The sequence below is a fragment of the Aspergillus aculeatus genome (assembly GCF_001890905.1).
Source record: "Aspergillus aculeatus ATCC 16872 unplaced genomic scaffold ASPACscaffold_1, whole genome shotgun sequence".
NCBI lineage: Eukaryota > Fungi > Ascomycota > Eurotiomycetes > Eurotiales > Aspergillaceae > Aspergillus > Aspergillus aculeatus.
In genome coordinates, this window is record NW_017962976.1 from 765,377 (window position 1) to 777,195 (window position 11,819).

An 11,819-nucleotide genomic window follows, 5' to 3' on the forward strand; every position below is an offset into this window, starting at 1 on the left:
CGTTCGTCAGACCCTTATATATACACCAATCGCAATCATGACTTCGACAACTTTAATGACATTCCTTCTGTAAGTTGCGTTCTCTGAATTGCGAATCCCCGCTCACTTGCTAATAGCGACGCGCAGCTGTACCAATCCACAGGTCAAGTCAGTCAAACTGTTAGGCTCATGGGACAATTTCTCCAAGCCCTACCTCATGGAGCGAGACAGACGTGTTGGTCCGGGTCAGTGGAAGGGGTGTCATACCTTCGCCAACATCGTGTGCGATGGTTCGCCGGCCCACATGATTCCAGCACGTTCTGGTGGACTGAAGATGGGAGGTACCTACTGGTATTATGTTTGTACTCCCGCATCTCCTTGATTCAGGGAATTGAATACTAACAGACCCACAGTATTTGCTGGACAATGATGTGGAGTACTACAATGAGGCAGAACCCATTACCACCCATTGTCCATTTCTTCCAGGCCAGCCGGTCAACGTTCTCAATGTGCCTGTTATTCTTCCAGATGCCGTCCCTGCACATACCCACCCAAGAAACCCAAGTGCGCAAAGCGTGGTTCCTCAAACTATGAACCCGGATGATAAGTACCTCAACCCTCGACGACCGCCCAAGCCTAGACCAACGCTTCCGCGCCTCCGAACGTCTCCTCCATTGTTGGAGCAGCCAGCGCCAGCCTGGTCCTTCAGCACTTCTCCGTTGGGAATCATCACCAACAGGAGCGCTTCGCAGCCCAGTAGTGCAACCCCGAAGGTTAGGGTCAACGAAGGACCCAGGGGCCCAGTGTTCAAGACCGCTCGGTCTGTATCCCCTCCAAGATCGAGAGGACTCCTCGCCGCATTTCGACAGTGGAACGTTTCGTCTCCTGATCTTGGAGACCATCATGGACCAGAGATTACCAGACCTAGTCCAGATCGGGGGCCGTTGGATTCAAATCCTCATATACCTACTGGCCGTTTCGATACCAGTATTCATCCGAACATTGTCATCAATCGCCCGCCTTCCACCGGCTACGACCAGTCTTATAATCAAAGAGTCTACACAGGCCATCACTTGACCCCGGCCGCTACTGGTCATCGCCAGTCAGTGCCCTCGAGTATCCATGAAAAGTCGCAAAATCCCGCAGAGCAGCCATTCGTTGCTGAACAAGCAACACCACGCGCAAAAGCACGCGATTTGAAACAAACGAATGCGGTCGAAAGATCACTCTGGGAATCTTCTGCTTTGCTAGCGACGTCCATCGGATTTACGACAGCTGAGGATCTGGCCATGACGCCAAGGCCCTCGGTTACCAGGGAAAAGCGGCTGCCGACACTGCCGAACTCTCCATCCTCGGTCATGGATGAGGCGTTGCGCGAGATTGATGCTCGAGGAAAGGCTTTTGATACGGAGGCTTTGGTTAGCCATTTCTCCGACTTCACTGATACGGATTCTGTGGCAGGTAGCTCGGTGTGTGAACGAAGCCATTTCTCTGAATGGAGTACCGATACGGAACTTCTTTCTCCGGAGTCTATGACATGCTCAGCCCCATTCAACCAAGACGTACCACCTCTTCCCGACACCTACGTTTCAGGGTACGCCGATTACCTAAAGACATCAGTCGCAGGAGAGATGAGTGACCCGGATACACCTCACCTCACGGTGAATTCCAAGTCTACAGCTACTTCCGTTGCAGGCGATTCGCCTCTTCTGGATCTTCCACTCCCCCGTCTTTCTATCTCACTATCGCCGTCCGATCTCAGTTTGTCTGACCTGTGCATCAACGAAGAGGAGGATTGCGTGGAGAGTAATCCTAAGCGGCATGCAGCGTTCTTCGGAGGAGTTGAGTCTATTCAAGGCCTTGGCCTTCTACACAGCCCCGATCCTACTGTATTGGGCTTTCCAGAGCATCTCAAGGATGAGATAGAGCTCTTGCAGGAGGAAAGGCGTGCTGTATCAGATCCGGTCGATAACCGACTGAGCAGAGCGTCCCTATTGGGACAATCCGCCGCCATGCGGGAAATGATGACTGAGCTCAGTTATCTCAAAGGTATGATTGAGTCAGGAGCCAGTGCGGAGATATAAGATATAAGCTTTGTCTTAGTTGAAGCCATATATATGTCGTTCACCTTAATTATTCTAATAAAACATAATCTGAGAATAATTCCATTGCTTGATGTCTGGTTGTGTTGTGTATATGAATTGTGCAGAGATTGCGGCTCGACTTGTGAGATGAAAACCATGCTGTTCACCGCTGGCCCAGATAGCAGATTCTTATGGTTTTTATTACGGCGAAAACTGCTACCGGCTATTGGGGAAGCCAGGAAGTTCGAAGCCAGACAGTAGTGGGCGGATCGCCAGGCACCAAGGCGATTATTAGAGGAGCATCTCTTCCGCCCGCCAAGAGCGCCCGTTATCCACCATCCCAACGACAGCTGCTAGGAAGGGGACGGCATTTCGATAGCTGCAGTCATTGTGCCCTCGACATAATCGCCACTATAATGGGCTAGGGCCAGGAAACATAACAACATGGCTGAAGACGATGGTTATCAGCCCCCCTATGAGCCGCAGCTCACGCCTGTTGGGGAGAAGTCCCTGCCGGCAAAATGCAAGGCCGGCGCGCTGGCATACTGCCCTACGATGGACCTCATTGCTCTAGTCACGGAGGATGACGAGCTACGCGTCTTCCGACTCAACGGACAGAAGGTCTTTGGAGGCTCTTATAAGGGCGAATCGTATCTTGATGAGGATGATGGTGGAGGAGAGATTCGCGGGTTGGTGTGGAAGAATACAGGTATGTATTCCTAATGACCCTCCTCTTTCATCGATATGATCGCTGGCTCTGGGTCTCACCTCCAAGGCGCTGGAATCAAAAACTATTGTTTTCGGTTTGAGCAAGGATGGTTGACACTTTTATCTAGGTCATTTACTCGCAGTCGCGTGTGCGGATAACACCGTCCGTATCATCAGCGCCTACAGTGGCAAAACAGTCCACCATTATCCCGCGTATCCCCAGGCCGAGGGCGACGCGGCTCGACAAGCGGTCAAGGCTACGTGTATAGGCTGGGGCGTAAATTTCACCGACACGAAAGTCGCCCAGCGACATTTGCACGACGCCGCTGGCCAGCTCACCGTGGAAGATCTGCTGTCGCCTGATACCCATCCGTCCCGGGCAGCAGCGCTACTCAAAGCTGATCTGCCACGAGAACTGGCATTGCTGGATGTCGAGAGTTCTCTGCCGAAATTGAGTACTTTGCCTGCGACGGGGAGTGAGTAAGTGTTTTTGCATATTGTGATGCAATGAAGCTATGAAGAAAGAGGTCATGTTGTTTCATGGGCTAACGTGGGGTGTAGTGATGATGTATTCAGCTCCAGAGCATCTATCGATGCGATCTTCCATTCATCGACTAAGAATACCAGCGATGCTGTTGATGTGCTGCTTGTCGGGTTTGATGACGGCACAGTGCATCTGCGTATTTTCGACTGCTTCGAAATCGGTTCTTTCCAGGTGCAAGGCTCTGTTGCGCGTCACAGCCCTGGTCACATTATCCGACATGCCTCCCATCCGCTGAGCTCGACGCATGCACTCTTGGCCGGGGCACCGGATGGTGCTCGGGAACCGTTACACTTAGTTACGCTCGATCTGCGCTTCATTACCAGGTCGGGAAGATATCTCTCGCTGCTAGCACACAAGACGACGCAGCTACAGAATCTTCTGCGGTATATCGGCCAGGTCCAGAGACAGATTGAGCTCGAATGGAAGAATGCACAGGAGTTGCCGGCGCGTTACATGCGCAGCATTGACCAGGATCTACAAGAAAAATGTCATTGCGATTTCGTCACGGCAGCATACCACTTGGTGGTGACGGGGAACTGTTTTGAACCCCTGAAGGAGTTTCTTGTGGAAATTGTTGGTGAACGGGTAAGTGTGTGAATCCCTGGTCTAGCTGGGAAGGCGTGAGTGGTTAACCCTCTTTTTCTCTGTGGCTTACAGGGACACAAACGGTGGGAGAAGGCTGTGTCATCTGGGTACGAGAATGTCCGGCGGTTGACCCACGAGTGCCTCCTTCCAGCCTTGGAAAGATGTCAAGTGCTGCTCAGTCGCTTGGTTGGGCTGTCCAAGTTCCACAAGCTGAGTGAGGTGCTGGGGCTGGAAACTACGGATCTCAACGCCATCGTGGAGACACTCGACTGTCTCCATCTTCTTGGCCATCATATCCTCATCAATGCAAATGAGGAGCTAACCCAGTTCAATGCTTTCTCCCGGTGGCTGCGCCATGAAATTGACATGCAATCTGCGGAACCAATGTCCCAGACCTTGGAAGAACTGATGGAGAAGACAGACATGGTGGAATACCCGCAGACTCTTAAGTACATCGGAGGCGCGCTAACCAAGAGTGCGCTACGGAACTTCATCCGGCAGCTACCTATGATGGGAGTTCCAAGACCCCCAGTTCCTCCGGATGCTTCGGAAAAATGGGCGCAGGTAGGGCAAGGGCGCTCATTCTATGATACCTTTAGATCATTGCTGGGGCAGCAAAACCATGCCTCGAGCGAAGCTGATGCAGTGGCACCCCCTAAGATGAATGACTTGACGAAGCTTTTAGGGCTGCAATTTGACAAAGTATTCGGACAGATTGCTTTGACGCAGCGCAGAGGTATCCTGCACAGGTCACCTCTAACCCTTCACCCAGACTGTGACCGAGATGTCATTGACGTGACTATGCGCCACGAGGTAAAACCATCTACTCCCGTCTTTCTCAAGCTTGGTTTATCAACACTTTGCTAGGCAACCAACAAGGACGAAGACAGTTGTGTGATCTACGTTGCTACCAGGTCGGTCAAGGCCAAGCATCTCCGTAAGATACCCTCCCGCCTACGTGAACCGACTTTGGCTGATCGAAGGCTGGGGCCGACCAGTCTGCTGCTACCGCGTAGTTCTAGATTCCGAAAATGGAGTGAGCTCGACGCAGAGCATCTCCACCGCGGTTGTCGATCTCCAGGGCGGGGAGATTCGACAGCTACAGTTCGTGGAGGATGATACCATGGTGATTTTGTGGTCGAGTGAGAGTAAGTAATCATTGTTGCCATCCGTGTGAAGCTTTATGCCGATAGCCGCAATGCTAATCCCAATGCACATTAGAAGGAACATCTTACCTACTCAACCTCCCCTTTCAGCCTGCCGCAGCAATGGGAGCTGATGAAGAGGCTTTGGACCCCGTCTTCTCCGTCGAGTACCGCGACGTACTTGATAACGAGCGAACAGGTGCACCGCTAAGCACTACGATGAACGTCGACGTTCTTGCGCCCAGCTCCCAGGATTTGGGAATCATCAAACACAGCTTCATTGGGGCCAAGGGCAAAGCTCGACCCGTGGGGATTGATGTCAATGGCCGCCGTGGTCGCCGGGCAATTTGTGTCATATACGGTGACGGGATGCGATACGAGGTATTAGACCTGGATGCAGAAATGGGGAATGATGAGGATGAAGACGGGGACGGGGATGAGGAATCGGACGAGGAGATCATTGAATAGCATATTTTAGTGTACTAGGGAGATCTTAGTGAACAATGCCTTTGCATGCGAAAGTCAATATAAGAGTCAATATACCATAGTACCTACGTATGTACGATATTTCCATGTTGAGGAAAAGACCTACCTGGAGGGGCAAATGATTCATCTCCAAGCTGTCTCGGTTTCTACTAGGGAAACCCACATGAACAACAACAGAAGCAGAAGGGCGTGCGCATGCTTCTGGGGTATTTCCAGCGTTCCAAATTCCACAGTGTATCACATTTATTCTTCCAGCGGCGATCCGAGACGGGTCTCAGATACAACTGAGTACTCCATATTTGCAACCCCTTCAAGCGAACTACTCACAGGAGATGTACAAGATTATTATGAATTTTTTAGACTATTGTTCTCTACATGAAAAGATTAAACCTTGCAACTAGCTGTCAGGTCGCGAGACCTGTCGGACATACAAACTCAAAAAAATAAAAAAAAAGAAAAGAAAAAAAGAAAAAAAAGAAAAAGAAAGAAAAAGCTTTCAAATGCAGAGAAAAAGCCACCACCCACTAAGGAATGAGCGATCGAGAGAAAAAAAGAAGATCAAAGAATCGGCATGGAAAGATCAGCTGCGGTGGATCTCCCAAATGAAACCAAAACAACAACAGCAAGTGGGTGAGTGGGTGGAAGTGGTTTGTGCGATGGATTTTTTTTTTCTTTGGTCGCCGGGGTCACGGGAGTGGGGAGTGGGTAAGTGCTTCAAAGCAGCAAAACCAAAACAAGCAAAGGGAAAGAGTAGAGGTGGGAAAAATGACAGGGAGGGAGGGGGAGGTCGTGAACTTGGAAGGGAACCTAAAGGGAAAGGCAGGGAGGGACACATTGGAACTGTTTCCATACTACGAACACTGACTAGGTGGGAGAGAGATTGAGTGCAGGGCGCAGAAGGAGGGGCAGACTGTATTGGTATTTCCGGGTGTATGATACAGTAAGTAGTCAGGTATCTTACGTAGTGGTAGTGGTAGTGGTGACGACAAAGACAAGGAGAGGGAGAGCTATGGAGCACAGGGCTGCCTGCTGTAGTCAACTGAAATGAAAATAATGAGGTCTACTTGGTTAGGGAGGCAGGTAGCTCGTCACGGAGTTCAGGTACAGGTAGCTCAATGTACCTTAGTATAAAACATATACAATCAACTTATCTATCACAGGCTCTGCCCTCCTGCATATGGCCCTGGCCCAATGACCTCCTGGTGGTCTGCTCCTTCAAAGGGCTCCAGGCTCTCTCTGTCTCGGTCGGTCTCTGGTCACGTGGAATGACTCAGCCAGGGTATTTTCAATAATCTAGCCAATGAGAAGAGGCAAAAAGGCAGCAGCGCTCATCCATTCCAGGTCTTTTTCGCTCTGGAACCAGCAGCCCTGAGAGGGTGCAGTGGAAATCCATTGGTACGGGCATTTGGTAACTACCTACCTTTACCGTCGTACTGAGCCTGAGACTGCAGCAGTATCGCTCCCGCTTCCCTTTCCATCCATCTCTTATCCCCGGTCCTTCCTTTCCTCCCTCTTTCCCTCCCTCCCTCTCCTCTCCTCTCCTCTCTTCTTCTTGTTCTCTTCCTTACCAAAAAAAACTCCCCTCACCTCAAAACCAACCCAGAGTAAGTAGTCCGGATCAGCTTCAACACGGTTTCAATCCGACTGTCCCGCAATCCCCCTCTACTCCCCTTTTTTCTTTCTCCTCCTGTTTTCACCAAAACAATATTTGGGGGTTATCTTTTCTCTTTTCTCTTTTCCTTATATTCTTTGCGCTGTGTTTGAAGCGTGTTCCAAGTGTCGGTTCTGTCACCATATTACTCACCAGTACCCGTCCGTTACCCCCTCCGGAAAGAACCTCTCCAGTGGTGTATGCCTCGTCATAATCCACAAAAACAGCCTTTCTTCTTGTCCTGCCGAAGAATTCATTCAACCCTCTCTTCGTCGTCCACTTCCAACACTCTTTTCTGGTGGACTTTTTGAAATCCCTTCCACCCGCCCGGATTTCTATTAGTTCGTCGCTCGATTTGCACCGGGCCCGATCTTTGTCTTTTTTTTCAGTTTCCCCTCCCTCTTGATTTTCGCTCTCGCTTGCGATTCCTGGTGCTGTTTTCCGCATACGGCAACATGAACGTCACTCAGGTTTTGGAGAGCACCCTCTCGCCAGGTATATTCTACTATTCCCTCTCCCCCCACCTGTTGCAAATCATCCCGAGGCGCAGTCGGTTCCCCGTCTGAGGCTGTGGCACGATTGCTGATGGTCGTTCTTGCTGTGTACCATAGATGCGGCTGCACGTACAAATGCCGAACAGCAGCTCGCCCATGCGGCTGAGGTTGACTTCGTAAGTTCCCTTACCTGAAAAGTGCCAGCATCGTGCTGTGGTCGCGTTCCAGCTTGCTTACCCCAAATATCTCTGTTCGATAGGCTCAATATCTTGTTACCTTGGGTCAAGAATTAGCAAATGACAACACCCCGTCCCACATCAGAACCGCCGCCGGTCTTGCGTTGAAGAACGCTTTCACATTCAAAGACCTCGCTAAGCTCCGCGAGGTCCAACTTAAATGGCTACAGCAAATTACCCCAGAAATTAAGGCCCAAGTCAAGGAACTTGGCCTCAAGACGCTCGGCTCGAAAGATGGTCGGGCCGGCCAGTCGGCCGCCCAGGTCATCGTTTCCATCGCCGCCATCGAGCTCCCCCGAAATGAATGGCCCGATCTGATGCAGATCCTGGTTCAGAACATCGCGACCGGCTCTGACCAACTCAAGCAGGCCTCCCTGGTCACCATCGGCTTCATTTGCGAATCTCAGGACCCCGAGCTCCGCGAGAGCTTGGCTGCCCACTCCAATGCTATCCTCACCGCCGTTGTTCAGGGTGCTCGCCGCGAGGAGCCGAACATGGATATCCGCTTCGCTGCTATCAAGGCCCTCAGTGATTCCGTCGACTTTGTGCGCTCGAACATGGAGAACGAGGGTGAGCGGAACTACATCATGCAGGTGGTCTGTGAGGCGACTCAGGCCGACGATCTCCGTGTCCAGGCTGGTGCATTCGGCTGTCTTAACCGTATCATGGGTGCCTACTACGATAAGATGCGCTTCTATATGGAGAAGGCCCTGTTTGGTCTGAGTATCATGGGTATGAAGAACGAGGAGGAGGATGTTTCCAAGCTCGCGATCGAGTTCTGGTGTACTGTTTGCGAGGAGGAAATCGCTATCGAGGACGACAATGCTGCGGTACGTTCTACATTATGATCTCTAGAGTGTGAAGTCAATTCGGGCATAACTAACGACCGTTGCAGGCCCAAGCTGAGGGGATCCCTGAGGTCCGCCCATTCTTCGGCTTCGCCCGTGTCGCTTGCAAAGAAGTCGTTCCCGTTCTGTTGCAGGCTATGTGCAGACAGGATGAGGATGCCGGTGATGATGAATACAACGTCGCGCGTGCCGCTTACCAGGCCCTGCAACTCTACGCTCAGTGCGTTCAGGGCGATGTCATCCCCCCCGTATTGGCATTTATTGAGGCGAACATCCGTAACGAGGACTGGCGTCACAGAGATGCTGCGGTCGCGGCATTCGGTGCCATCATGGATGGCCCTGACCCCAAGGTTCTGGAGCCTCTGATCAAGCAGGCTCTGCCTGTTCTGGTCGGCATGATGCAAGACAGCTCTATCCAGGTCCGCGACTCAGTCGCTTACGCTCTCGGCCGTGTCTGTGACTATTGCTCTGAGACCCTTGACCCTGAGGTGCATCTGGAGCCTCTGATCTCTTGCCTGTTCAATGGTCTTGCCAGCTCTCCCAAGATCGCCAGCTCCTGCTGTTGGGCCTTGATGAACGTCGCCGACCGCTTTGCTGGCGATTATGGAACCCAGACCAACCCTCTTTCCAAGCACTTTGGTGAGAGTGTCAAGTCGCTTCTTACACTTACCGAGAGGTATGGTTTCCACCCTGTGGCACCCTTGATCCGTTGCTAACCCAACCGACAGGCACGATGCCGACAACCAGCTACGTACCGCTGGCTACGAGGTGCTCAATTCCTTCGTCAACAACGCTGCCATCGACAGCCTTCCCCTGGTCGGAAACCTGTCCGATGTTATGCTTCAGCGCTTGGACCACACCATCGGCATGCAGCAGCAGGTGGTCAGTGTCGAGGACCGCATCACTCTGGAAGAGATGCAGACTAGCATTATCAGCGTCATTCTCGTAAGTTCGCCCTGATTCTCACGCATCCTATTGCTTTCGCTAACCAGAAAGGCCGTTGTTCAACGCCTCGAAACCGAGATCAAGCCCCAGGCCGATCGCGTCATGGAGCTTATGCTTCGCGTACTGTCTACCGTTCCGCCCAAGTCTAGTGTTCCTGACGTGGTATTCGCCACTGTCGGTGCTATCGCTAGTGCCATGGAAGAGGAATTCGCCAAGTACATGGAGTCTTTTGCCCAGCCCCTGTACAATGCTCTCAGCAACCAGGAAGAGCCTGGTCTGTGCTCCATGGCGATTGGATTGGTCAGCGACATCGCTCGTGCCCTGAATGAGAAGATCCAGCCCTTCTGTGATGGTTTCATGAACGCTCTTCTCACCGTTTTGCGGGTAAGTTAACAGTCTTGACAATTCTGTGACCGTCCAACTAACAGTGTCGAAGACCTGCGGCAATCAGCTCAAGCCTGCTATCCTTGAGACGTTTGGAGATATCGCTCAGGCTATCGGCACTCAGTTTGACACCTATCTTCAAGTTGTTGCAACTGTCCTCCACCAGGCCGCGGCCGTGACTGCCAGCGACGATGTGTCTCTTGACGCCATCGACTACATCATCTCCCTCCGCGAGGGTATCATGGATGCTTGGGGTGGTATCCTTTTGGCCTACAAGGGCAAGCCTCAGAGTGAGCATTGTCTACGATCACTCAGCATGTGCTTTGCTGACATCATTTTTCAGTCTCTCACATCACACCTTTCGTCGACCACATCTTCCAACTGCTCCACACCGTTTCTCAAGACATCAACCGCAGTGAGGGCTTGATGAGGGCCGCTATGGGTGTCCTTGGGTAAGTTTTCGCTGTCCAAATCAGTCCTGTGAATTCTAGCTAAACTCAGTGTCAGTGATCTTGCCGAGGGCTTTCCCAACGGCGAATTTTCCAACTACTTCCGCAACGACTGGGTCACTGCCCTTGTTCGCGAAACCCGCCAGAACCGTGATTATGGACCTCGTACCATTGACACTGCCCGGTGGACCCGTGAGCAAGTCAAGCGCCAAATCACCATGTCGACTGCTGCTGCTATGGCTTAAGTGACAAGTATCGATCGCCCTCCCGTCAATTGATCTTTTACTCCACAATATGCCCCCCCTACAGGACGCCGCCAGCTTTTGGCGCACCGAAGGAAGTAACGCCGTGGCGACGCTGGCCCCATTGGCTGATGAACCTGCATTCTACGGAACCCTGGGTCCCTCCCAGATTGCTCATTCATCATGTGACCTTTTTTTCAGTCTATCATACTGCCAATAGGGCTGATCTTTCTGCCGTCACCGTCCCTCACTCCACACCCCCCTTGAGCACCCTGTACCAACCCTCTCACCCCCACCCAATTTCTCCCCTACCATCCGCACCAAAATCTCACCCTCCCCTTGCCCATGTTGCCCCAGCGTTTAGGATGTCCGTCCTGTGCAGTTGACTGCTTTTCGGACTCTTCCTTTTCATGCCATCTCGTAATGCATGTTGGCGCCGTTCATCGGCCTTGCGTTCTCGAACTTCTTCACCCCTATTATTACCATTACTCACCTGCCGATTTTCGTTCCCCCTCCACGCCGTTTTGAACTAGACAGAAGTTCTATTAGCATTATCATGTATGCCCAAGAAGTCATGTACCCCCATCCCTATTGTCACGAATTTCACCTTGCCCTTACTCCACTGACCCTCAATGGATCAAGAAGACATGTATAGAATGATAAACCCATCCCCTTTACTCCCGTATACATTTACAATATTGTAATGTTGCCCGTATTCTACACTGGTCACGTAAGCAAACAGCTGCGCATTGTGCATTTGTGGTGTTCCTATGTTGCAGAATGACTTGCCCGGTCACTGCCAGGCAGAAGCACATACCGTGGCAGCTAATCTCTCACGGGCAGGGACGACCTAAATGATGAAAAGATCACGATTTTCTATACACACTCCTCTCCTGCCATAGAACATCTTGTCTCCCACGGATCTTACATCTAAACATTCTATGCCTGTTGGCCATAGTAAGAGTCAAAAGCTTGACCAATTCATCCGCCGATAACTACACATTAGGCGGCTGTTCTATTTAGTGCCTGAGGCATGAAG

General features: G+C 51.6%; 3 protein-coding genes across 3 annotated transcripts; all 3 read left to right on the forward strand.

Annotated features, from left to right (window-relative positions):
- Positions 1–37: 37 nt before the first annotated feature.
- On the forward strand, positions 38–2,063 carry ASPACDRAFT_55987 (uncharacterized protein; the record flags this gene model as incomplete). Its single annotated transcript, XM_020203079.1, has 3 exons — positions 38–69; positions 127–337; positions 393–2,063. 3 exons carry the CDS (start codon positions 38–40, stop codon positions 2,061–2,063), a joined length of 1,914 nt encoding a protein of 637 aa, XP_020060851.1.
- A 341-nt stretch (positions 2,064–2,404) lies between these two features.
- ASPACDRAFT_109174 (putative anaphase-promoting complex component Cut20/Apc4) lies at positions 2,405–5,611 on the forward strand. Its single transcript, XM_020195359.1, has 7 exons — positions 2,405–2,772; positions 2,900–3,251; positions 3,333–3,900; positions 3,973–4,713; positions 4,768–4,837; positions 4,899–5,048; positions 5,122–5,611. Exons 1-7 carry the CDS (start codon positions 2,508–2,510, stop codon positions 5,511–5,513), a joined length of 2,538 nt encoding a protein of 845 aa, XP_020060852.1. The 5' UTR covers positions 2,405–2,507; the 3' UTR covers positions 5,514–5,611.
- A 2,026-nt stretch (positions 5,612–7,637) lies between these two features.
- ASPACDRAFT_21097 (karyopherin beta) lies at positions 7,638–10,783 on the forward strand (the record flags this gene model as incomplete). The annotated part of the gene is made up of 9 exons (XM_020198997.1): positions 7,638–7,677; positions 7,794–7,852; positions 7,936–8,742; positions 8,808–9,436; positions 9,489–9,705; positions 9,757–10,089; positions 10,142–10,379; positions 10,433–10,541; positions 10,597–10,783. 9 exons carry the CDS (start codon positions 7,638–7,640, stop codon positions 10,781–10,783), a joined length of 2,619 nt encoding a protein of 872 aa, XP_020060853.1.
- Positions 10,784–11,819: the final 1,036 nt, after the last annotated feature.

Bases quoted from the DNA above. Each gene is read 5' to 3' on its own strand.
- ASPACDRAFT_109174 (XM_020195359.1), top strand. From the start codon at position 2,508: ATGGCTGAAGACGATGGTTATCAGCCCCCCTATGAGCCGCAGCTCACG. The intron at 3,901-3,972 runs GTAAGTGTGTGA...TGTGGCTTACAG, and splicing joins TGGAAATTGTTGGTGAACGG to GGACACAAACGGTGGGAGAA. The intron at 4,714-4,767 runs GTAAAACCATCT...ACACTTTGCTAG, and splicing joins ACGTGACTATGCGCCACGAG to GCAACCAACAAGGACGAAGA.